General features: G+C 46.5%; 2 protein-coding genes across 3 annotated transcripts in view; one reads left to right on the forward strand and one right to left on the reverse strand.

Moving 5' to 3' along the window:
- Window positions 1-2,515: 2,515 nt before the first annotated feature.
- TSEN15 (tRNA splicing endonuclease subunit 15) lies at window positions 2,516-13,542 on the reverse strand. Its single transcript, XM_063165465.1, has 4 exons — window positions 13,363-13,542; window positions 12,652-12,733; window positions 11,182-11,317; window positions 2,516-2,957 (listed from the first exon to the last, which is right to left on the reverse strand). The coding sequence occupies exons 1-4, from the start codon at window positions 13,516-13,518 to the stop codon at window positions 2,753-2,755; spliced, it is 579 nt and encodes a 192-aa protein (XP_063021535.1). The 5' UTR covers window positions 13,519-13,542; the 3' UTR covers window positions 2,516-2,752.
- A 3,589-nt stretch (window positions 13,543-17,131) lies between these two features.
- COLGALT2 (collagen beta(1-O)galactosyltransferase 2) overlaps window positions 17,132-25,959 on the forward strand; it is a 46,663-nt gene continuing 37,835 nt past the window's right edge. Inside the window, exon 1 of one of the 2 annotated variants that reach the window (XM_063165464.1) lies at window positions 17,132-17,258. Coding sequence is in view for 1 of the 2 variants with exons in the window: in XM_063165462.1 (XP_063021532.1) it covers window positions 20,171-20,172 (2 nt within the window). In the remaining variant the exon portion in view is untranslated. Of the gene's footprint in view, window positions 17,259-20,153; window positions 20,173-25,959 lie in introns of those variants that run through there. The other variant, XM_063165462.1, reaches the window with a different exon arrangement.

Here is a 25,959-nt window from a genome sequence, read left to right on the forward strand (position 1 = left end):
CTAGTAGGTCCATTAATAAATTCATATGGATTCTTTACTAGGAAAAAAATGTTTTAAACAAAAAGGCTTTTGCTGACAGAAAAGAGGAAGATTAAGATGGCTTGGCTTTAGCAGTAGCAGTGTTATTATCTAACTGCTGGGTCCCAGCAGGAGATCCTGTGGAAACTGTGCCAAGATCAAGGATGCGTTACAAGAGCCCACGTCTTCCTTCTAGTGATTTCTGAGAAACTCAAGTGTTTTGTAGAGATGCTGAGGGCCACTTTCTAGGGAGTGGGATTGTGCTTAAGATGTGGAAGCAACACCCCTTTACCAGGCCTGTCCTCGCTGCCATGCCAGCATGCCCAGGAAGCAGAGACAATGCTGAGCCAGAGATTCCTGTGCTGCTGCCCCAGAGCACACACAGCCACGGAGCCCTGGGAGACTCCCAGGGGAGCAGCTGCTGCCCAAACAGCCCTCTGGGCTCGCAAAAGGCTGTGGGAGCTCTCCTGGCCACTGCTGGCAAGCTCAGCTCCTCCTCATGGACCTGACAGGGCTCTCCTGCCTCCCCACCAGCATTTCTTTGCATAAAACATTCTGTGTGTGCTGCAAACAGTGAGGCTGCACTGGGAGAGCTGGGAGATGGTGCCAGCAGTGCCTCAAGGAGACACAGTGTGCATAAGCAAGGGCTCCCTTATGTAAGAGTCTGCTGTCAAAGCCAGGTCAAAACAGCCCTTTGCTTTTCTGTCATCCTTGACTCGGTGGGGAAGCGTCAATGCAAACATCCCTCTGCAGTGAGGAGAGGCTTGCAACAATAATCTACTGCAAAATGATACTCTCCAGATTTTAAACACCTGCTGTTGGTCAGGGGCATTCAGTGAAACTTATCAAGCTGTGCTTGGTAAATAAAACCCAAAAAAACTCTGAAAGATAGCAGTATGGAGCCTGCAAAATCTTCTGGGCTGAAATAAGTGCTGGATTGGCAGCAGGGCCACGGCTCACACTTCCATGATGTATCACAAACACTTAAAGCAGAGTTATGCTTGAGCACTTTGGGCAGAGGACCAGGATGCTATGGATTCAGGAATGTTAATGAGCTACTGCTCTGAACTGATAGACTTCTGTGGGAAGTCTCTTCCCATCTTTATTCAGTGCCTGGAAGACCAGAGGCTTCAGTCAGTGTGTTGTTGACTTGACAGAAATACTTCAGTGGAATGTAAAGGAGCAGCACAGCTGGCTCCAAGCTTATTTAACATCCCTGTGTTTACACTGTAATACCTATGGGACAAACAGTGCTGTGATATTATTAGTTCTTCTCTGTTTTAATTCCCTCAGAAATAAAGAATCACCACAATCTAAGGAGGCTGGAAAAAGGCCTATAAAATCATTTCTCAGTGGGACACAAGAAGAAACAGAAATCAAAGCCTTCAGACACAGTTTCCCCAATTTGACCTGGGGAGCCTGGGTCAGCAGTTTTCAGTGTATAGAAAAGGAGGCTCAAGTTATGAGGCTCCTCTTTCTCAGGATAGAAATAATAAAATGAAGGGTAAAGCCAAGGGATTCCTCCATGAGGGGAACAATGCTGAGAAAGACAAAGAAAAATTCTTTTTCTCCATGACTGAAACCCACAGATGCTGTCTCTCCTGGCTGTACTGGGATAAAGGTGCCCTGCAGAGCTCCATGTGACAGTGACACACCTCCTCCAAGGGTGTGCAGGATTCCCTGTGGGATCATTCTGCCTCCCAGCACATTTGGCCAAACTAGCATCAAGCTCCACAGCCACAGAAACACCCACTCCAGTCCCAGAGATAGCAAAGCTTAAATGGTCTTTCATTTCCACCTTTGTTTTTTGGATTCTCTCCCATTCTTCTACTCATGCAAGATAACCTCTTGTGCTTCACCTTCTGAATGTGTGATCCTTGGCCACACAGCTGTCACACAGACAATCCTGTGCTCAAGAAGCTGCTCTGAGATGTTATTTGATTGCCAGGGAACTCTTAAGTTTAACCTGGAGCAGATCTTCAAGCAAAAGACATGGAAAATTCCTGCAGAAGTAACTAAAAGTCAGTTATTTTCCTCTTAACTCCAAGCTGAAGCACCTCCTGGGCAATCACTTTCAATATGCAGAAGCTGTGTCCAAAGACAAAATAAAATAAATCCTAGGAATGCCAATGGCTTTGGAAATCTAGCTGGTGCCTGAAGAAGGTAACTGGCGTGCTCTTACAGCATAGATGGTGACATACTTTGGTGTTTTAGTTGCCTCTGGTGCTGCTAGAATCAGCTTTCCTCTGCAGGGAAAAAATTAAAATAAGCTATTTCTGTGGAAGGGCCTTTTCTCCAAAAGCAGAGGGAAGAAAGCAAAGCTCAGAAATGTAACCTGGGGGGCAGCACGAGTGCTTGTGACAGGGCTAAGACAAAGACACTCTGTAAACTACAAAACTTCAAGCCCTTCAGACTTACCTGTAACCAATATTTACAGTATGGGTAAGGATGTGTTTATTCTGTTATGTGCCTGACCAGATAAAGAGGAAACACAGCCTTTGTAACACTTCCCAAGAGTATTTATTATTCAGGACTGATCTGTGTCAAAGCATGACTTACTTCATACCTCAAATGGCATTTCACCACAGTGCAGCTGCACAAGCCTCTGCTCTCCCTGAACACATCCCTGATGTGCCAAGGCAGACTTTAGCTCACCACTTAATTCACATACATCAGCTCCTGCATTTGTTTGAGTTTGAGGAGTTCAAGAAACGTTCTCTTTTCTCTGCCCCAATCATTTGAAAAGTTTCTTTCTTTTCTTCCTCCACTGTATATTATCCACATCTTCAGTATCACCAGGAGGATCTGGCATTACAAAGCCATCAGTCATTTTATAGTAGACTATTGTGGAGTCTGTCTCAACTATGGCCAAGGTAACTGACAGCAGGGTGTCAGGATCCTCTGGAGGCAGAGAGGCTTTCTTCAGTATTTCCCTTAACCTAGGAGAGGAAAAAAAACATTTAGAAAGGAATCCACCACCATCTGTGATGGCACAAAGGTAGAACAGCACAATTTTTATCCAGCCTGTTTTGACTCTGCGAAATTGTCTTCACTAAACTAAGCAGAATATCTGTTCTAATAAAAATCCAAAGTTGTGTAATCAAGCAACAAAAGAAAATAACAGAGTCAGTTACACACACCTCTCAACACGTTTCTAAGCTTTGTTTAGGCTGAGGGAGGTACACTCACATGCACATCCCTCAGCCATCCCTCATCCACCACAATCCCAGCACAGCAATGTCTACTGGCCCTGTTTTCAGCAGACTTATATAAGAAATCTAATTAAGTAACACCTGGTGCTCAGTTGGAGAACTGAATAATTAAGATGTGTTCCATTTGCAGAGGTAAGTCTGCCAGTCCCTGTGCCACAGGTCTCTGCCAGCCTGTGGAAGGCCCAGGAGCCCAAGCCAGGTTTCTCTACATCCCTGTCTAGACTAGAAGCCACAGGACTAATGCTCTTCTTCAGAACAGTCAGCCCAAATAATGTCTTCCTTAAAAGCTCAAGACAAAGTTATGCAATTTTTCCTGTTTAGATTATTTTAAGAGTAACATGCCAGTTACTTTACGGTTCAGAGCTCAGGACAGCACTGATCCCTGGAGTCCCTGCATTCCTGGTCTGACTGGGGAGCAAGCTCTGAAGGAGTGTGGTGAGCACAGACAGACCCTGCCCCCAATGTCAGGTGCAAGAGGGCTCCTCTGAGATTGCTGGGACAGGTTACATTCCAGGGGGAGTTCAGCTGTGCACCAGGATAAACCAGTCCTGGCTTTGTGCACCCTGGAGAGCTCACCCAGCAGAGCACAGGCAGCTCTGGGGCCAGGGCTGTCTAAAGGCAGCAGCTTTCAGACTTCAATCATCATCTTCCCTCAGAACCCCTTTGATCCTCTAATAAAAGCCAAATGGAACGTGGCAGAGAATGAGCAGCAGCCTGGAAAGGCTCCCTGTTAAGCCCATGACCTTCTTAAGGACCCATCTGTGTTCTGAGCTGTGCATAATCCAGCCTGGTAAATTCAGGAGGGCCTCTCCTCCTGCTGCACCACTGGCCCAGACACAGCAAGGCAACACAACACATTTACTCCATGCCACAGAGATACCAGGGCTGGGAAAAGCACTATCCTAGCCCTCACACATCAGCACATTTTCTAACAACACAACAAATAAGGTGACAGAGACTGTGCTGGCCACTGGTAGAGGAGAGAGACTGCAAGAGACTCCTTCAGGTAATGGGGCATTACTCCTGTGCTCACTGCCACCCCAGCAGCTCTGTCTGCAGGCTTATTTGGCAGGTAACTTATTTATTCTGTGCTCTGAACCTCTGGCTCCTGTCACTCCCAGCCCCTGTGCAGAGGCACCCCCAGCACCACAATGTCCTGCCAAAGCCCTGGCAGGGGACAAGAGCCTGGGAAAAGATTACAGATCTCTTTCCTGATACATGCAGAGAGCATAGTCACATGCAGAATCATGGAATGATTTGGGTTGGAGGGGACCTTAAAGCTCAGCCAGTTCCATCCATGGGCAAGGACATTTCCATTATCTCAGTTTGCACCAAGCCCTGTCCAGTCTGGCCTTGGACACTTGCAGGATCCAGGGGCAGCCACAGCTTCTCTGGGCAGCTGTGCCAGGGCCTCTGCACCCTCAGCAGCCAAGGGTCTGGGAAAGCTCTAAGCAGACAGACTGCTGGCAGAGACCCTGTGAGGGAAGAACTATCCGTGAAGCAGTGGACATTGATCTCTCTTGCTCCTGTGGAGGCAATATAGAATTAATGACAACATGCCAAATTAAAGGGCATAGCCCAGGAGAGATATTTTGGGAGCCAAAGAAACCAAACTTGTGTTGAGTGTGGACAATGCTGTATCTGAGCAGACTTGGGCAGAGGCCTGGATTGGATTCACCTGTCAGCCAGGGCAGAAGCTTCTTCCTATTTTCTGGAATACCTGTCACTGGTTTTCCTGATAGTCTATTAAGAGGAGGGATGGAACAGTGAGGCTGTACATCTATATTTCTGATACTCATGATTTCTCCTTATACTGCCAAGCACAAACACCTGAGACTTTATTTCCCTCTGTTTAACACCTAGGACTTTGAAGATGCCCCACGATCCCAAAAGCAGCCAGGTCCTGACAACAGATTAATGCCATTTCTTGATCCTTTTCAGGAGACAAGAGTTCCAGGATTTATGTAAGGGGCACAAAGACACACCATTGCATCAGGGTGATCTGCTGGCTCTGCTGTCCACAGATGAGGAATGACAAGTGCAAATGCCCCCTTTTCCCCTTCCCCCTCCCTCCACAGGCAGCCCCAAGACAAGGGCTCTCATTCATGCATACCACAGTGTCCACAGTGCACTGCAGCACATCTGCACAGTGCTGAGAGGCTATCTTTTAGAGGGATAAGCTCTGGAATTCAGGAAGTCTGTGTCAGACATCATGCCTTGCCCTCCTCCCCTGAAGGCATCCCCAGCAGCCTCTGTGTCCAGCCTGCTCACAATGTTCTCTGCACCAGCAGACACTGCAAAGGAGCCATGGCACCTCTGATTTTACTGTGCTTGCTGCCTGCCACAAGCAGGAAGGTGAAACACTGCAGGACAGGTATGGCTTTTGTAATCCTTTTCATGCATCAAATACTATCTATGGAAAAATAGGAAAGCATCAAGCCTTCTTGGCCTTCTAAAATCCAAAGAATGCACGTTGGACATCCTAAATGAGGCAGGAACCCTTTATTTCAAGGCTGCCCATCTCCCAGACAGCTGCAGTCAATGACGGAAATAAAGTCCTAGGCAGGAAGCCCATGTGGTAACACCCCCAGCAGAGCCATACCCTAATTTAAATTCCCCAGTTAATGGCTACCAATAAGCTCCTCAGTGACCAGTACAATCTGCGACACCATACAGCTGATGACAGCCATAAAAGATGAATTTGCTTAAATAAAAGTGGATTTAACATTTCTGAAGGTGTCAAGCATCAGTGAACAGAGGAATTCAGTGCATCCAGCATTCTGGCAGATGCCAACAGCCTACATTCCCCAGCACCCTGAGCAGCCTTTCCCCGAGTCACAGCTGTGCCAGGACACCTCTGGAATTACTGATAACTGATGGACACTGACACCAAGGGGCCCATGACCACTCTGGGCTTGGCTCCCCAGCTGTGCTCCAGCAGTGTGAACCCCACAGAAGCTGTGGGGTCAAGCCTTTGGTATGGCCTGGCTCCCTCTGGGTCCTCCTTTTCCACAGGAATTCCAGCATGCCCACTCCACTGTCTGCACTGCCAGTTTTCAGCAGAATGGAGGCTTGACAAGAGAAAAGGTGCAGCTGAGAAACAGATCCTGCTGTTCCGCAGGGTCTCAGTAAAAGCTCAGCTGCATGGTCACTCAAATCCAGATCTGCTCCCACCAGGCCAGATCAAGCAGGACAAAGCTCTCATTTTCCACCCAGGAAGCAAACTCACATTCACCTCACGCTCCAGGAGATGCAAAGGAGCGTGCACTCAAACACTCTGGTCTCCAAAGAGCTGGCATTTCTAAAACACTTTGCATTAGAAAAAGGGCTCAGAAAAGGCTTCCCAGCTATCTCTAGACTAGAGTCAGTAGGGATTGTCTTTTTCTACCAAAAAATTAGTCATAGGAGCAGGTTTAACTTACTTAACATTCTGCAAAGAGCACTGCAAGCTAAGGGAACAGCACTGGCAATGTCATCCTGCCTCTGTCATTACTGCTGCATTCAAACTTAAGGATAGCAGTGAGCTGACCCTATCTTCTATTACTGTGGCAATTAATAGCTTCAAAATAAAACAAATCCCAAAACAAAACAAGAAAATCCATACAAATCTATCCAGAGAGCAGAGGGGAATGTTGCATCCTTCCCCTACCTTAATTTTGCACCATGTAGGCCCTCAACATCCATCAGAAATCTGTGCTGTGTTTCCCAATAGCTCCTAACAAAATAACACTGTCCTTTTCTCTGGGAGAGAGAGCCAGGTGTAGGCTGCTGACCCTGAGCTTTCAACTGACTCTGCAAAAACCAACCAAGGGCAGAACCATAAAGAACTCGAGCAGCAAGGTCTGTGATGAACAAAAGGGCATTTCAGAGACACATCCCATGCTTGCATCCCTCTGCAAGCTCAGGGCACGTTTATGGAGGTTGCATAGAGCTCCACTGAGCTGAAATGGAACTACTGCCTTCCATGCCATAAAAGCCAAAGGCTTTCAATCTGCCCTTTATACTTGGATGAGTAATTCCTGGCAGGCTTGGCCAGCCTGACCAGCTCCCTCCCCTGCTGGCCAGGCAGGGCTGCAGAGTGCACACAAGTTGGTCTCTGTGCCCCTGCAGAGATCATTACCCCAGGCACTGGAGCGTGCCACTGTCCCAGCAGCAGGGCACAGGAACCTCCCAGAGAGCACAATTCCTTGGGTTTAGCCAGCACTGCAAACTTCAGCACAGCTCAGCACCAGCAATGCTGCTCCAGACCCTGCTGCAGGGCAGGCAGCATGAACCCAGTGCCCTGAAATATGTGGGAAGGAGCACAAGGGGCTGGGAGGAGGTGTAAATGCACAGCACTGCTCCTTGTTTGTGTGTTTTGTTCCCAAAACACACAAACAGGGAATGCTAGAAGAAACCATGGAGTGTTTTATTTACATTTATTTTTTTCTTTCCATTACTCAGTTTTTTGTAATGGAAAGAAAAAAATAAATGTAAATAAAACACTACATGCCACACTGGTCAGAAGAAGGAATTGAAGCCCTGAGGAATATTAAAGATATTTTTCCATGGAAGCTCAAGAAGAAAACAAGAGAAACCACACAAGAGGGAAGTATCAAAGTTCAGCAAAGTTCTACAGGATACACTAAATACTGGATATTCAACCAAAGTACTGCATAACCCACTCTGCTGTGGGAGCTGCAAACTAATTTAAAATATTAAATCTAAAAAAATAAATAAAATACTAATAAAGAGCTTACACTTAGGAGCCACTAATTATATTTTCAATGTGTAATTTACTGCATGAGTAAATTATGCTTTTAGCAAGGGAGTTACTGACAAAACTGTGAAGAGGATGCAAGATGCACATCACACTTCCAGTGCTTTAAAATAACAGGATTTTTCAGTTTACAGCAAAATTTATTTCACAGTCTACAGACTTTGAAGACAGTAAATTCCAGTCCTCAGATTTCCTTCTCAGGATGCTTATCAGCCTTAAAACAAAACATTTATGAATTGCTTTCTTCTAAAGTAAGTCAGCATTTTAACAGAATAAGCCTTTCCCAAACTTCACAGGTCTCCATGACCTCAGGCAACTTCATCCTTCATTTACAGCAGGCCAAGACTGACAGAAATTGCATCATATTCCCCAGGGCTTTGCTCACAGGAGATTCAGCAATCTTCATCTGAAGAGCACACAGAGCACAAAGCCACTTCTCAAGACTGGGCTCCACAGCCCATAATTCTGTAAGTCAGTGGGTTCCACAGCCCATAATTCTGTAATTTAGTGGGTTAGGGTGCTGCTATCCTGCCACAGCTGGATGAGCAGCTTCCACCCAGCTCTGCAGAAGTGAACAGTGAGCTTAGGAAGCAGAACAGCTTTTGCCTTCAGCACTTATCTGTCATGCTCAACCTGGACATGATGAAATTTTGTAATAGGCAAAAAATATTGAGTATAAAACATTTAATTTTTGTAGGGCACTCATATTTGTCATTTGCCCAGGTGTCCTGCTGGTAATTTCCACAGCAATTTTCCTGTGGCCTTTTAAGGACACACTTCTCAGTGGCAGCCAAGTTGGGAACTCCATGAGACACCTGGAGCTTGGCTGACATGGATTTCAAACAGAGAATCACCACTGTATATCTCTGGAAGACCAAGCCCACAAGAGTGACTGGACTAATATTGGCAAAATGTGAGATCTTTTTTAGCACATACATAGTGCTAAAACCCATTATTTTCCAGTGAATCACTTTTTTCTTCTACCAATAAGAAAAGCACAGAGCAGAATGAAGATGGAACTCTGATTTCAAGGTGTCACTTCCAAACCCTACTGGTTAAACAAGGAAGTGCTGCCCATAAATGCTGCTGTCACTGGCTTCTTTTGCAGCTAGCACAATTCCAGGCCCAGAATAGACAGAACATTTTCACCTTCCCAGAGGAAGGGCTTATTTTAAGGGCTTATTTTCAACACTAAGCAAGCTGCATTCACTTGTACTCATACCTCCTCCCCTGCTTTTAGCAGGTAACACAAAACCACAAAGTGCTGCTTTGATCAAAGTGTAGATGCACATTCAACGCCACAAACACGAGTGTTGTACAGAAACACAACCTCCCAGCCTGACAACATCCATGGCTATTGAACACAGACAGGACACAGCTGGCACTGCAACCTGGGATTCAGCTCATTTCAGTGACAACACACCCTGTGTCACTGCTCTGCAGCAAAGCCTGTTACAAACTGTACTTTTAATCAATGTGATGCATTCACCACACATCCTTCCAGTACTGGATTCCAGACACTCTGGTGCCAGAGGCAGAGCAAACAGCATCACCACAGAACAAACAAGTGCAGAGGCTCCCCATGAAAGGCTCCAATGACACAGAGTAAGATAGGACAGGCATGCAGTGGAATACCTGTCATTAAAAATCAATCAGAACATACTCCCAGCCTTTAGCCAATGCCAGGAATCCAAGTTTTCAGCCCAGGTGGAAACACACTATACTAACCAAGCACAAGAGCTCAGCATGTAGGTGGAATTCCTCAAAGATCCCACATGCTCACTGGCTGCCTTCTATTTCCCCTAAAACCTCTGAGCTGAGAGCTGCAGCACGTCCCTTTCATTCACACACACACACACACACACACATCTCCTGCTTGCAGACAGGCTGAAAAACACCCAGCATTTCACCCAGCAGCATTCCTCTCCTGTGGAGATCACATCTCCAAACCCTCAGGAGTGATTAACCAATACTTGCAAATACAATATTTTTTTCAGCACAAAACCAGTAGTAAGCCCCATCAATACCTAGTAAAGAATTTTCTTCCCCTTCACCTAACAAACAGTAAAATGATGATAAAAGTCTGTTAGCAAGACATTGATCTGTCATTTCCAAAACCCAAAATAAAAAGCAAGAACATCACTCCTAGAGTGCACAAACACATCCAATAAGTGCAATTAATTGCCCACCTACCACTGTGTCAGGCTGCTGCCCACAGAGCAAGAGGAAGCAGCAAAAAACAGTAAGATTTTTAGAGCCAGCCATGAGCCAGCTCCTAGCAGGAGTGGGAACATAAGAAATTGAAAAATGTACAACCTTGTGATGCCTTTAATAGTTCAGGTCTTCAGAGTCACCATGGCAGACACCAGTCAGAGAAGGCAGCCTTTATCAGAGAGCAAATCATACCCTGTGTCTGAGGCTGCCCTAAGGGCCAGTTAAGAGAGACTGTAAAACTACTGAAGTGGAAGTTTTCTAGGCTGAAAATATCTGTAATGTAACAAATTCATGGCTGTGCTGTCTTCTGCTTGAAGAGTTGCTCCTGCATGTGTGAGGAAAGCAAGCCAAAAATCACAGGCACGTGAGACTCTGGATGTAAAGTGAGAGGAGTTTCCTGTTCAAAGTAGCCAAATTATAGTTTGAAAACTAAAGCAAAGCAAACCATACAAGGTTTATCCACAAATCTGACAGTAAAAAAGCTGATTCTTAGGCAGCTCCAAGAGGATTGCTTTCCTCTTAGGTCCTTTTAAGTCCAGCAATTCAGAAAGCATCACACATTTCCAAGAGTACAAAATCAGCACAGGAATGTTCAAAACATAAGCTGTGAAGGCCTTGTGTTCTAGCCTTGTCTCTCAAACACATACTTTGGTGTCCATGTTATCTCCTAGCACATATGCAACTCCAGACAACAGGAAGTGTTTATCAGTGGGCATCAGTTTCTGCTTGACCTCCAAGAACCACCTCCAGACAGGGAGAGGCAGAGACTGATGCAAAGCTGAGGTTTCCTTGATGTTCCAATCTGCCTGTGTGTCTGCAGAACCAAGTAACTCTGCTTACAGGCTGAGAGGCTGCTTTCCTCTGATATTGCTCCATTTCCTCCTCCTTCCCCTCCTGACCAAGCCATCCCCAGGCTGTCAAATGTCCCTGTGCCCCATTTTCTGTCAGTGGTGACCCCAGCAGTGAGCACAGCCTCACCTGTCGTGGCTGATGAGGATGTGGGCAGGCACTGGCACCATCACCTGGAGCCCCTCGTGCTCCTTGGCTCGGCCATGCAAACACACCAGCTGCAGCTCTGCCACGCCCACCGGCTGCACCTCGTGCCAATTCCTCCCTAGAAAGGTTTGTGGGGATGAGAGAACACAAAGCACAAGTTTTTATCAGTCAAATAACAAATGCAGTGTCTAAGTTAACATCTGAGGTTTTCTTTTCCCTCCCCCTTTTCCCCCTTTTCTTCACAGGAAAATTCCATTCCTCTGCCAAAGCCCCCTCCTGAGAAGCAATCCTGCTAAAGAAATCCAAGGAGCAGGAGCAGCCTGCTGGCTCCAGAGCTGCACTGAGGGGTGGTGAAGCGATCTGTCTGACAAAGCTGCTCTGCAGAAGGCACAAAGCAGATAAAACCACAGAGATTTAGCCACCTGGCTCAGGACCCTGATCTGTGAAGCAGCAGGTGTTAGAAGCATGGTTAGTGATCATACACAGTTCTAACCTCTGCTTGAAGGGATAAGGATGAAGTTTTTGCTGCAGAACTACAGAAATCTTCTTCTGAAGTCTATTAAGGCATTTTCTTCAGAGGTGTAACAGCAACAGACACAGCAATTCCTGCACTGTACAATCCCTCCCTTCCCTGACCTTGAGAAGCACCAGGCTCCAAGCAAAACTGAAATATTTTTCTTAGGCTGGCTGGCTGCCTACTCACAGTCCCTTTTCAATAAAGCCAACTTGGAAGAAGCCAGGCAGAAGTTTATATATCACATAACTCTGCTCCACTCTGAGCAGACAGCAGCAGAATACACTACAGGATTTCACAGGACCACTTTGGCCAGAAAAGTGCCAAGATCAGGGAGTCCCAGCAGTGACCTGACACTGCCAGGTCCTCCAGCCATGGCCCTAAGCACAAACCCTACAATTTAATGAATAAATTACTATGTTGTTACATAATATTACTACAATGGTTACAAATTACTGCTACCACACTTGCAAATGATCCTCTTTGCTAGAGGAACCACTGCCCTTTGCAGAAAACATTCCACCACAAAACAGGCCAGCACACAACACTCAGTCACGTGCTGAATGGTGACTTTTGTGAAACACTGTGATGGAGTTAATTCACTTTAATCTGCAGGTGAGGACTTTTACAAGCTCAACCACGGAACCTGTCACTTCACCTTCCTACATTCCTTTTCCTCCCCCTACTCCTCTTTTGCTTCTATTTCCCTGCTGACTGCCTTTTCCCTGAACACCTGCACCTGGAAGTGCTGGATGAAACAAGAACTCATCTTTGCACAGGCTCCAGGTAGGAAGAGGATAGAAACTTCCAGCACAAAAACTCTCAAAATGGGCAGCAAGGCCTTTGGAAGGAAAGGTCCTGTCCCAGGGCAAACAATGAATTTAACAGCTCCTCAGGGCAAAGGCATTGGTTGGGATGCAGCCACTTCCCCCATTTACCTTCCAGGAGGTCCAGGTACACCAAAAAGGCAGCGTACACTTGAGTGCTGTCAGACACATCCAGGGACATCATTTCTGTGAACTGAGACCAGAGAGGAACATTAATGAAGGAAAGCACAGGTTAAACTAAGAATGCACAGACCAGCAGAGCCACTGGAGCTTCAAACCCGTTTGAAGGCAATCAAAAAGCAGGATTTGTTTCCCGACAGTATCTCAAAGGCTCCTTTTTTCACATTCCCCATATTTTAGCGCTTAAAAAAGCAAGCAAAATAAACAAACAGAAGAGGAGTCTCAACTATTTCTGGAACAGCTCTAGCTTTGTGGAATTTTACCTATATTGGGGTAAATAATTGTACCTATTTTTGCTGCAACGCAACGTAACACGATGGCCAAATTAAACAGCTCCAGGTTTTCAGTGTGGTAAAAATTAAGACGGAGTCGATGTTTAAGGCATTTACGTTTCCCAGATGGGATCCCATGATTTAAAACCTCCTCCCCTGCTGGCAGTGGCATTCCCCAACTCCCCCTCGAGCCGGAGCCCCCCTCGATAAACCCAATATCATCGATTAGATGGGAATTTCCCGGCAGAACCCTCCTGGGGGGATCCCATGTGCACCTCGAGGGGAGAATCCTGCAGGGTCCGGCCGGGAGAGCGGGACCCCGAGAGGGAGCGGGACCCCGAGAGGGAGCGGGACCCCCGCCCCGGCCTACCGTGGGGTGAGCCGTGATCCAATTGCCGCCAGCCGCCCCCGACCAGCTGCCCTGTGCCTTCTCCTCCCTCCCGGCCGCAGAGCAGCCCTGGCCCGGATCGGTGCCCCCCGGAGCCGGGCAAAGGCCCCTCCGACACGGCCCGGCCGCCGGCTCCATGCTGCCCTCCGTGTGTGCAACGCGGCTTCACTCCGGGCGGCGCACGCAGCACAGCGCTCCCGGAAACTGCCGCACCGCCACCACCGTTCCGCCGCCGCTCCGCTCCTACCTACATACATACAAACATATATATATTTATATATATAAATATATATAAATATATATATATATAAACATGTACTCCTTTCATGGCCCCTTCTCCTAAAGGCTCCAAAGCGTTATCAATCTGCAGCGTCCAGAGCTTTGCCAGACTACATAAGGGACATGCCTTCAAGGTATTGCCATTAAAAGCACCTTGGATTGCTTCATTAGAAATATCTCTGACTTTGCCTAATGCCAAGTGTCCCAGGTCTGGCTTATCAGCTCTATCTGTCTTGGTGACTCTTCTGATGAATTTCAAACAGTGGCTATTCTATAACACAGGATCAGTGAAAATTGGTCTCTACGTACGTAACATAATTGTGTGTGGTTTGTAGGCACAGGAAGTTATATTTGGGCCAATCTAATTCAAGGAATTTTGTGGTAAACTGAGCAGCCATTCTGGCTGTTTATAAAGTATTGTGTTAGCCAGCAGTTCAGTTTGCTGGGCACAGAATAGACAGCTAGATGGATAAAAAAATCCAGTGTCCAAGACTTTCATGGAAGAGTTGGGAACTCAGTGCTGGGAAAATAATTGGATGGATTTGAGTTCTTAGAAGCGAAGAAGCAAGTGAAAGGAGATGGATCCACATCAATCTATAGATGAGTCAATTACATCACCAGCATGGAACCTCTGTTTTCCTCAATGTGGGAAACAATTTAGAAGAAATCTGCCAAACCGAGGGATTATGCCTCTGCCAGAGACAGCTGTCATAGCTGGAATCTCCTTGTTTGGTGTTACATATTTAGAGGAGGCTGAAACAAATGACTTAAATTGATTTCCGTGGGACTTACATCTGCAAAAAGCCGTTTCTTCCTCAAAGCTAAAATATTTCATCACAGAGTGGCTCATTGTCTTGCCACAGCAGGATGAAGTCTGGGCTTAAAAAACCCCACAGAATATAGTTTTGGCCACCAAGAAAGAAGTCAGAATGAGTACAGATTTCTTTGTGCGTGGACATGGAGTCATACACATTTACAGGTGTTGGAATGACATGAATTGCCAATTAACAGTTTACCTGAGCTCTCCAAACTTTCCCCAGCTGTGTGTGACTGGGAGTGCGAGATGAAGCTGACTCCTTTCCCTTCTGCATGGAAGAACAACATCTCATGTTTCAGGCTTCTGCTGCTCTCACTCTTTGTGCTCCACGGCAGCCAGCCAGCCCAGGGATTTGTGTGAGCAAGGGAACATCACTTTGGAGAGAGAATCACTGGCTTTGGGATGCTGCTGGAGTCTTTTCATTTGCCCCCAGCAAATCGTTATGGCTCTGATGCTGCTCCCAAAATAGAGGAGTGTGAAAAGAGCTGAAGGTAGTTTAGATTTCACTGAGGACATCAAGAGCTGCTGCACAGGGGAAAGGCACAATCAGAACTCTGGCAAAGGCAGGCAGAGGAGGGGCTTATTTCTGCTGAAACATCCTAAAATCGGGACTGTGACCCAGCTTGAATGTCCATGGATGGAAAATGCCAGCTTCCAGCCCTCCCCCTCCCCATCAAGAACAATTTGGCAGAGTTTGTCCCCACCCTCCAAATGCTCCCGGGGACAGCAGGGGAATTCCGTGCGTGTGGATTGGGCTGGCTCCTGTGGAACTCTAATCACCTCCCACCCGCTGCAAGGCTGCTCCTTCTATTTGGATAATGAATCCAAGCATAAAAGCAACATGTGGCAAACTAACCATCACAGAAAAGCCTCATTAATGTATCATTCTAGAAGGACAATTATAAAGGCATCTGAAGGGCAAACAGGAGCGACACATTTGTGATAATTGTTCAGGAAGATGAGGACAAACTGAGAGAGTTTCTCAAATTTTAGTGCAGATGATTCTATAACCCCTAAAGACTCTTTATTGAAGTTTCCTAGAATGATCCTTTTTGGGAAGTCATCTGCTCAGGAAATGAGACAATATAATTTGGTGTGCATGATAAATTAGGTTCTATAAGCAAAGAGGAGCAAACATTAACTCTGTATATATAATGTGTATGTGTGTATATTTTTATATTTACTACCTGGATGCAAGCAATTCACAGTGAGACTATGGATAATTAAACAATTGTTTGCCTGCTAAAGGTTTCCTTCTTTTTAAGTGTTGCAAGCACACAGCCAACAGGAACACATGCTCAAAGTGGGTCTGTCCACCTTGGAGAAACTTCCACAGTAAAACCCAAATATGCTGTGATGGGGTCCTTAGAGATAATTAGAGATTTCATCTTGAAAAGGGTCTAGCATGCCCAAATCCTATTAACTTCTAAGAGAACTATGATTACTATGCCCCTTTTAAGATCATGACCCAATAATTTTAATTGCTGGAATATGTTTTATGTATTTTTATGCTAAATTGCCATCAGTCTATTCACGGGAACATTTCCATGGTGGGTAAGTCAATGAAGTAGAGGGAAAATCTTCCCGGTATTTCCTGTCTTCAAAGAAGAGGTGCTGAGAAAGCTGTGGTTGTTCAGCCAGGAGAGGAAAAGGGTCCAGGCAGACCTTTGAGCCCCTTCCAGTCCATGAGAGGGGATTACAAAAAGAGGGAGAGTAGCTTTTTAAACGGGCAGATAGTGATAGGACGTAAGGGGAACATCCTTAAACTTACAGAGAGTACATTTAGATTGGATATTAGGAAGAATTTCTTTCCGGTGAAGGTGGAGAGGCCCTGGCACAGGGTGCCCAGAGAAGCTGCGGCCGCCCTGTCTCTGAAGTGTCCAAGGTCAGCTTGGATGGGGCTTGGAGCAGCCTGGGACAGTGGAAGGTGTCCCTGCCATGGCAAGGGGTTGGAATGAGATTGTCCTGAAGGTCCTTTCTATGACTCCACCATATTAATCTTCCAGCTGCTTTCGAGCTGGAACAGCGCATCCCTCCTGCAGCGGGGGATGGGTGTGAGGTGTGCGGCTGCTCCGTACGGACATCCCGCGGATGTTTGCCAAAAAACTTCCTGATATGAAAGCTCAGAGCTACTTTAATTCCCTACCCGCGTGGAAAGGATGAGGGCGAGATCTTCGCGTAAGCCTCGAACAAAGGGACGTCTCAGCGTTAGCAGCAACACTCCGAAAGCCCCTTTAAAGCCCAAAACTCGTGTGGAGAAATGCGGGCTTTGCAGCTTTTACGGCGGGGGCTGCGCTGACCGCAGCCTCCCGGGTGGGCACCGGCTCTCACCTGGGGTCGCGGCGGCAGCGCGGGGTCCGGGCGGTGCCGGGGGCGGTGAGCGGGGCTGGCTGGGCGGGCCGCGGCGCCGCTCGGCTCCTCCTTCCCCTTCTCCCTCCTCCGTGCCGAGCCTGCCCCTCCTCCTCCCGCGTTCCCTGCTCCGAGCCCGCTGCGCTCTGCCTGCCGGCGGCTCCGCGGCTGCCCCTCGCCCGCCCATCATGGCTGCGAGCGCGCCGCTGCTGCTGCTGCTGCTGCCGCCGCTGCTGCGCGGCTGCGGGGCCGCCCCCGAGCCGCCCGAGCCGCCCGAGCCGCCGGGGCCCGAGCAGCCCGCGCTGCCCGAGTCGCCGCTGCTGCAGCCCACGGTGCTCCTCGCCATCCTCGCCCGCAACGCCGCGCACACGCTGCCGCACGTCCTGGGCTGCATCGAGAGGCTCAGCTACCCCAAGAGCCGCATCGCGCTCTGGTAAGGGCCGGGGACGGCCGGGGAGGCGAGAGGTGGCTCCGCGGGGTTTGCGGACTCTGCGGGACCGGGCAGCGCGGAGGGGCGGCGGCTGCGCCCAGCCCTGGAGCCGGAGCTATGCTGTGGCGGCCGGGGAGAGCTGAGGGCTCGGCCCCCGTTCCGCGGTCCCCCCGCGTGTCGGCAGCGCGGTGTCTCCACCGGGAGCCGCAGGGAGATGAGTTATCCCAGCAGAGCTGGCCTGGAGCCTGGGAACATTCAGCACCGGAGCATGTGTCCAAATCCACAGGCACGGAGAGCGTGGGGCCGGCTCCCGGCTGGTAAATCCCGGGCTTTGTGGGAGCTGCTCGGGATGTTCCAGGGCTGGGGAGCGGCGGGCTGGGTAGGTGCTGGTGGGCATTGAAAGGAGCATTGTTGCCAGGCTGGAGGCTGGAAGATGGATTAAAAGATGTATTCAGAAATCGCAGCATGGGGGCAGCTGCGGCGGTCAAACAGGGGTCGGGATGGAGGAATTGGAGCAGTTTGGGAACTGGTCAATCTGCCTTTGCGAGGAGACAAAGGAAAAAAATAATGTTTCATCCTGACATAAGTGTTGGGAGGAACAGGATCGCTTGGAAGAACCCCAAACAGAGTTTATTTTTTCTCTGTAGAGCCTGATCAAAAGTTCGCTGAATTCTGTGGTGAACTTAAAAAGTCAAAGTTTCGTTTTACTTTGAAGGGGCGTGGGGAGGACCTGCCCCCCAGTCACATCACTGAAGTGTCATTAAACAGATGTTTCTGTGTATGCTTCAGTAACACGGCTGTAATTTGTCTCCGAGTACGGGGCTCTGCAATACGTCAGTGCATGGATCTTCGTCTTTTTTTATTTATTTTTTTTCCCCTTCTTTTCATGTTGCAGGTGTAAAAAGCAAGTTGTGCTATCAGGCCAAATTCGGGGTGCCACACAAGTGTGGTGTGGAATCACAAGCTGGTGTGTGGCAGTGGGTAAATTCACATTCCTCTCTGTGTAGATCTGTGACTCCTCATTCATTTGTAACAGCAGGAATTTTGCCAGTTGAGACTTCCTCATAGCAGATGTGTATAAAAGCAGATATTATCAGACCCCACATGGCCTGTGATTCAGCTGAGCTTGCTGTTTATAAAAACTTGTGGGAGTTGTAGGTGCAGTCCTGATCACCAAAGCAGAGCGCATCTCAAAATGTCTCTTGCTGTACAAGTGCAAATAAGTTTTATGGGGGGATTTTAAGTCCTGCAGATATTTGGTTAACTCTACAACTTTTTTAGTACATTACTTGTATTATCCTCACTAGACTTAAGGTCACTGCAATATTGTGTGAAAGTATTGTGGGGACTTACTTTTAACCTAGCTTAAAATACGCTAAGGTTCTTATAAGAAATCACTCCCTTTTTAAGAGGATTGCACACAGATACAAGGCATGGCTAAGCTGGAAAATCTGCTGATGAAAATGTCAAGATTTATAAAATGAGAGTGACTGAAATTGTCACAGCTACTGGAAGAGAAGTTCTGAGGATGCTCTGAGTTGCCACAGAGAGTGAGAGGTACCTGTGGGGTGGCAGTGGTTCCTTGGAGAGGTTTAGTTCTGCTCCTCAATAAGACTTGAGCTTTTCCAGAATGTTCAGGACACAAAGTACCCACTCAGAGCAAGCTCACATACGATACCTGTAAAGTCTCTTGAGAACAAGTAAAACCATTCAGACCGTTTCTGGAAGCATCTTGTGTTTCAGAGAGAGTCCTTTCAACAGATGAATGCCAAGATTTACCTGTGTCCCTGTGTTACTGGGATAGGAGGGCAGGGGAGTGATGTTTGTCATGGACTTGCATTCTTCCATTGCCACTTATATCCTACTTCAGTGTTTTCTTGAGTAAGTCAGCATTTTAAAATGCCCAACCGTAGATCTTGAGAATGAAAACTGAAACCATAAATCATCTCTCAAGCTCCCATATGCTCTCTCTGTGTAGCTGGAGGGCTGAAATTGAGCAGTGGATTCCTCTGACAGATTTCTAGGAGGGAAGCTTTGTGAGTGACAGTAAAGATGGGTTAAGAGATAATGAATTTGAAGCAGACACTGAATTTCTTTTGTGTAGTCTGTATCAATTAATCCCAAGCTTTGTTACCCTGATACTGAGCAAAAGTCTTACCTTTGCTCTTAATTATGACTTAATTCTGAAAATGATTGTGGGCCGCTTCGGGAGGACTGCCGGCTCCTAATGAGCCTTGCAGGCTGTTTGGTCTGGGGCCAGCTGGCACGGAGGAGCTGTGGCCGTGCAGTTAAACCCTTCCTTCCCTCCATGGCTGTGCAGTTAAACCCTTCCTTCCCTCCTCGAGATTCCCTCCCGGGAATCAGGAAATGCATCCGAGCTGCTCCCTGGCCTGTGTTAACCCCAGCTGTCTTTGCTGGGGACAGGGTCATCCCGGGATTGTGCTGTGACTTCAGCTGGGAATTTCTGTGGGACAGCTCAGGTTTCTGTGCTGGCCCTGCTGACAGACTTGGCCATCGGTGGCCTGGGAGCCCTCGGTGCCAGCCAGGCCGGGGGGAATGGCAGCTTCCTGCTTCAGGGGGAATGGCAGCCTCCTGCTTTGGCCACAGAACATGATCTGGTCCCATGTCACCATGGAGGTGCAATGCTGAAGGGAGCAGCTGTCCCTTCTTGTGGAGGAGGAAGCGTCACAGCTGTCCCCTCCGGGCGCCCAAATACCCCGCGCTGAGGGAAATGGGCTGGGGCCCACAGCAGGAGAGGCCTAAAGAGAAAACCGGGCTGTGGGACCCAAGTGCCTAAAGAGAAAACCTGGCTGTGGGGCTCAAGTGTCACAACAGGAGAGCCTAAAGAGAAAACCTGGCTATGGGACCCAAGTGCCACAACAGGAGAGAACCTGAAGAGAGAACCTGGCTGTGGGATGTAAGTGCAGCTTTTTATAGCCACAAAGGTTCTTCTGATGTGCTGTTCGTGTGGCTGGGCTTCTCCCTGAGCTCCCAGCCCAGCTGGGAAACTTGCAGGGAAAGTGTGCAGTATTGTTTGTGCTGGGTTTGGAGAACTGCAAAGGGAGGGAAAGAGATCTTTATCTTGGACAAGAATGACCCAGAAGTTACAGTGTCAGTGTGCCCCAACCCTCTTTTTTTTAGTGGGCGAGGTTGTGGGGTTTTGTTTTGAGCTTTATCAATGCTGAGTGTTTATTTGAGATTGGTCAGTTACAGGTACGGAATGTTTGCTTGTCAGGAAGGTTCGTCTTGGCTGCAATAGACAGCCTTTTAAAAGTCTGTGTATTCAGCAGTTTATCACATTGCCTTTCACTTTCCTTAGTCTCAGATTAAGTGATGGTATAGCAAAGAAAGTTGCTGTAATTTCATCTTCTGCTTCATCCTAGTGGGTCATCTGCTCTCTCCTCTCTTAGTAACCTGGGGATGGAATGCCTGCATAAATGAGTTGGTGCTTGGGAGCAGTAATTAGGTCCTTTTGTGCTTGAAAATCTGCTTTGGAGGTCAGAGTATACTTATATTTCGGAAGTGATAATGTGAACAATAGTGAGCCAGGTGGAAATATGGGATAAATCCCAGCTGAGAGATGAGTGGATGTACTGTAACACAGCTCCAGCGAGGCAATAGTTTCAACTTAAAAGAACCGCTTAAAGCTAAAAATAGAAGCTGATGAGATCAGTGTAATAATTGTATTTCATAATTATGTATTATTAGACTGGAACTAGCTGATGATATCTGAGCATTTTCTTATTCTTTTGTGGTTTACTTTTCAAATGTGAAAAAATTCCACATAAAGGGCAAAAAACTCCAGTGAGATGCAAGGATCATTTAAAACTTTAATGGCTGTTATTACTCTCAGAGAAATGTTGGCTTTCAAGCACCCTGTTTTCTGTCCTTGTCTCCATTTGAGCAACGAGGTCACTTTAATCTTCATGGTCATTATTAGTCACTTAGGAATGCTGACATTCCAGTCTGCTGGCTCTGCCTCTCCTGCTTCTGTCCACTGGTGTTTTGCATCCATTTCAGGCGTGCTCACCTGTGCTGTGACTTCCATCTGGCAATATTAAAACATAGGTTTCAGAAATTAACTGACTTTTCACTTGAAAAAGTCAATTTCACTTGTACTTGGCTCATCATAGCGAAGTACAAGTGAAATTGACTTTTTCAAGTGAATTTTAATGGGATTTAGTGAATTTCAAGTGAATTTTAGTGGGATTTAGTTTCCTGTTTGTATTTGTAGATACTTTAAATTTATTTATTATGTAGTTTTAATAACAGTTGTAGATTAAGAGGGGGCAAGAGTGAGATGGGCTTTGCACAGCTTTGGAATTGCAATTAAAGTGATGTTCCTGTTGTGCAAGATGTTGCAGACAGCCTTGCTGGCAGAGAACTTGCATTTAGATGACTGCATCAAAAAGAAAGAATAGGAGTAAATACTTCCAATTTCTAGCTGGGGAAATAGGGGTAGAAGGGTAAAGTAACCTACAATAACCTACATGAGATTGTTGAATTCATCAAGACTGGAGATAGAAAAATCAAGAAATGTCAGTTATAAATATTTCCTTGCCAAGGTCATTTTTACACCAAGGTGCAGAAAGATTACATAAAAATGGAAAACCAGGGAAGGCTAAAGAACTGTTCCCATAATCACAATATCCATAATCACTTTTTTTTTTTTTTTTTTCCTTTGGGTTTCTCTCCCTCATCTCAGTCTTGGCAAACTGAAGCAAATGGCATCATGAAATTACTCAGTAGAAACATTTGAAGGGAAGCCAAAAATTGCTGCTGTGCCTTGCTGAGATCTGCATGGCAAGACACAAACCACTCTTCAGCTAAAAACTGTGCAGTTCTGCAGAGAAGCCATAAAAGAGGCGTGAGCTGTGTGATGGCAATGTGCAGGGTAGCAGGAGTTTCTTTATTTTTCCCTGTTGTAGTCACAAATTACCAGATTCTGATGCTTTTTTGATGACATTTAAAAAACATCTTGTCCCACACTTTATATTGGGGTCTAGTAGACAGCAGTGTGAATGTTGGGATAAAAGAAAAAAGGCAAAAACAATTTGTTATCACCATAAAATGAATAAATAGCCCTCCAGAGGTACAGGGATAATACCATAAAACTGATGCTTTAAAATGTGTAGGAGTCCTGTGGCACTAGTGAGCATAGTACATTGTGTGTGTTTGTTTAATCATTTTTTTATGCCTGAATTCTGCATGGTCTGTATCTCTGAAAATGCAGCTATTTATTTTGGCTGCTGTCTTTTGGCACCCACCTTTTGAGACAGGGGTCTACCCTGTTATCTGTGTGTCTGTCCCTTGTGTCATGGGCTGCCCGGTGCCTTGTAGTGCAGGCTGTGGGTTTAGAGACTGGAATCCAATAAAATAATCTGTTGCCCAAAAGAAGCAGCGGGCAGAGTTCAGTAGCAGAGGCTGTTGTTTATGATAAGCCTTTGGATATTTTCAAAGGTCAGGAAGATCTAACTTTCAAGCTTTTTTTTGTCTCTTTTAATATGTACAAAGTAGGGATGAAAAGACCTCAAGGACTCATCTAGTTCATTCCTGCCCAGGGCAGGATCCCACTCCATCCGTTACTTGTCTTTCCAGCAGGGTTGGGATTCCTCATCCAGTCCAGGCTGCCCAGGTTGTGCACTGACCTGTCTTTTGAACCTCCTTCAGCTGGGGGGAAGGTGGGAGGCAGCTGTGGGGCCAAGGATCAGCTACAACCAATATTGGCTGTTGAGTGGTCCTATTAATCTGCCCCCTCCCAAAGAAAAAAAATCTAAAAAAATTTAAGAATAATAATAAAAAAGTCAATTTTGCTTGTACACCAGCTATTTCAGCTCCTCATTTCTGGTGAGTGTGGGAGTAGGGATCAGTTTGGTCTGATCAGGGGGAACCTGCCCAATTCCTGCTGTCATTTTCATGTTACAGGGACAGAGCCCTCTCCCTTTCCCCAGTGCTTCTCCACCTGAGCTAATGCATGGATCTCCTGGGCTGGTTAGTGCTGGGATGCACCTCCGAAGGCTGGCTGCTCCCAGAGCCAGCTCTGGTGAAGGCAGAGCACTGTTTCAGTTCAGGCTTTTGATGTCTCCAGGGATGGGGACCCTGCAATCCCTGGGCAGCCTGTCACTGTCAAGGACTATCCTGGAAATTCATGTGGGCTGAGGGTGGCAGACCTTTGGGACAAAGGCTGTTGTTCCAACCACTTTTTCTCCTTTTTCTTTCCCATTTTCTGTTAAATGGATCTCATAATCTTCTCAGAAAACTGTCTGGTCACTGCCATCAGATTGCTGAGGAAGGGACCCCAGGTGTCTGAGTGCAGCTGGAGAGGGGTCAATCCCTGGGAGGTTTGGCAGGGCCCTTCCTCAGGAGACCAAACCAGGGATTTGTGCTGAGCCAGGGATGGAAGGGCTTTTTTGATCTCTTACATGAATTATCACATACCTGCAATTATTTATTTGAGTCCCCTGGGACTAAAAATCTTCCTGCACTGGGTCAGGATTGTCTAAAACCAGATCTGTGATGCACATGGTGTGCAGAGCATGGCCCAGCACTGCTGCCATCTCTCGTCCCAGGCGGCTCCTCTGGGCTGCAGGGTGGAGAGAGGACCGAGGTGATGTGGGGTGCTGTCTGTCAGAACCTGGAATTTCCTTCCTGTGGCATGATGTCTCAGACTTGGTATTATTGCAGTCTATTTCTGTGCATCTCATTTCCTTTATTCTGGTCAAGCATTGTGCATGTTGATGGTGCTTATGGCCAAGGGTGGATTACAGCTAAATGGGACCCACATGCACCAAAATTTCAGGGTAAAGAAAGATAGGAATCAAAAAATTTTTGGTGTTCTCTGATGAAGTGGATTTTTTGCCCTTTTCTGTAGACTGCTCAGCTCCTTCATACAGGCATGTGGCACTGCTGATAAATTCATCAATTAAGAAAAACATTATTCTTTTTTTCTTTTTTGTTTTGGTCTACAATTTGCCTCATTCAGTGCCTGAATCCAGATTTTAAGCATGAAATGATTCATTTTTGTTGTGTGTGCAGCCACATGCATTTGTCTGTATATCTGTATCTGGTGTCCTTGGGCCAGAGCACTTTTGTGACTGTAAAATGATGCCAGCTCTCTTTCTGCAAAAGTTGACAGGGAGACTAATAACAACATGTTGATTATAAACTTTTTCCATGTGACTATGGATCTGGTATATACTTTGAAATGGAGTTCAGTCATTAAAGTTTTATGGTGAACCACTTAGGTTGTGATAAAGTTTTGCAACATAACACATTGTTCCTCCTCTTGACATGATGTGGCACTGCTAAAAAACAGCTACATCTTGTTCTAGAGACTGAATTCACTGCAGAGGACTGAAATTATGCTAATGGCCTATAAAGCAGAATTTCTTGTATTTCTTTGGGAGAAGTGGTTGCTTATTTGAGGTAGCCGTTAGACATTTTGGGAAGTGAAAGCTTACTCAGAAGTGAAGGCTGCTTTCATTATGACCAACTGTTTAAGTAGTCAGTGTGTTTTTTCCCCTTTCTAACATGTAACTAACTGTAGAATCAGGTAAAACTGAGCATGAAAGATGATAATGTTGTTTTGGGAATATGCCCTCACCAAAGTCTGTCCTTGCTGTTTTTCCAGGGATCTGTTAAAACATAGATGTTGATGAGATCTTTGTATCATCCGTGGTGCCTGAGTGGCTGTAATACATGGAATAAAGAGATTTTCCAGCTATTTCATTCTGTATGGATGGACTGATAGGAATTACACACATGCTATAAAGATAAGCAGATCTTGATCTGGAGCAGGATTTTGAGGCTGTCCCCCTGGAGCTCATGAAGATCTAAATTTATGCTGAAGCATAAGATGGTGGGAGTCCATGTGGCACTACAATGCCATGGTAGGCCTCATTTAAGCTTTTTCACATTAGTTTTCTAAGACTTCAGCTCCAGAAGGGAATTTTTTTGTTGGATTTTTGTTTTGTTTCTTAAAAGGTTTTTTACCTGTAAGGAAGAAAACGTTATTTATAATTATGCTTTTCCTCTCCTTTCCTCACACAGAGCACAGGCTTCCCTTGATTCTGAAAGGGTTGCTTGCTTGGTTTTGCACTTTGATCTCTCTGCACAGGGAAGGTTATGTGTGGCTGCAGCCTGGTTTGAGCTTTGCCCAGTGGCAACAGTGAGGCTGTATTACCTGGGAAGGGTTAGTTTATATCCTGAAGCTGATAGCAGGTGCTTATCTCTTCAGTTAGCAGGTCAGAACCTTCAGTTAGCAGCTCAGCATCTGCTCTTAAAATGGGTGCTGTGTTGTACCTGTGGGGCTAGAATAAGAATTTGAGGTTGTTAGTTGAGTTATTTCCTCAGTACTTTCAGTCATTCTTATAAGGTGCTTGTGAAAATTCAAGGTCGGGTTGGATGGGGCTCTGAGCAACCTGGTCTGGTTGAAGATTCTTTATTGCAGGGAGGTTGGACTGGGTGACATTTAAAGGATCCTTTTCACCCAAACCATTTCAGGATTAGAGAAAAAGGCTGTTTTCCAGCATTCCCACTTTGAACTGCTAATTGTGAATTGTCCGATTAAAACTCTGACAAATGCAAACCCTTTGTTGGGGTTTTGGGTTTTTCTTTTGGTTGGTTGGTTGGTTTTTTTTCCCCTCTGGTTTTTAGCTCGAACATGTAAATTATTCCCTACCAGACTTCAGCCAAGTGAACTTAA

The sequence above is a fragment of the Melospiza melodia genome, chromosome 11, assembly GCF_035770615.1.
Source record: "Melospiza melodia melodia isolate bMelMel2 chromosome 11, bMelMel2.pri, whole genome shotgun sequence".
In the NCBI taxonomy this organism is placed as follows: Eukaryota; Metazoa; Chordata; class Aves; order Passeriformes; family Passerellidae; genus Melospiza; species Melospiza melodia.

Bases quoted from the DNA above. Each gene is read 5' to 3' on its own strand.
- TSEN15 (XM_063165465.1), bottom strand. From the start codon at position 13,518: ATGGAGCCGGCGGCCGGGCCGTGTCGGAGGGGCCTTTGCCCGGCTCCG. The intron at 12,734-13,362 runs GTAGGCCGGGGC...CTCTGGTCTCAG, and splicing joins GGATCACGGCTCACCCCACG to TTCACAGAAATGATGTCCCT. The intron at 11,318-12,651 runs GTAAATGGGGGA...AAACCTTTCTAG, and splicing joins GTACCTGGACCTCCTGGAAG to GGAGGAATTGGCACGAGGTG.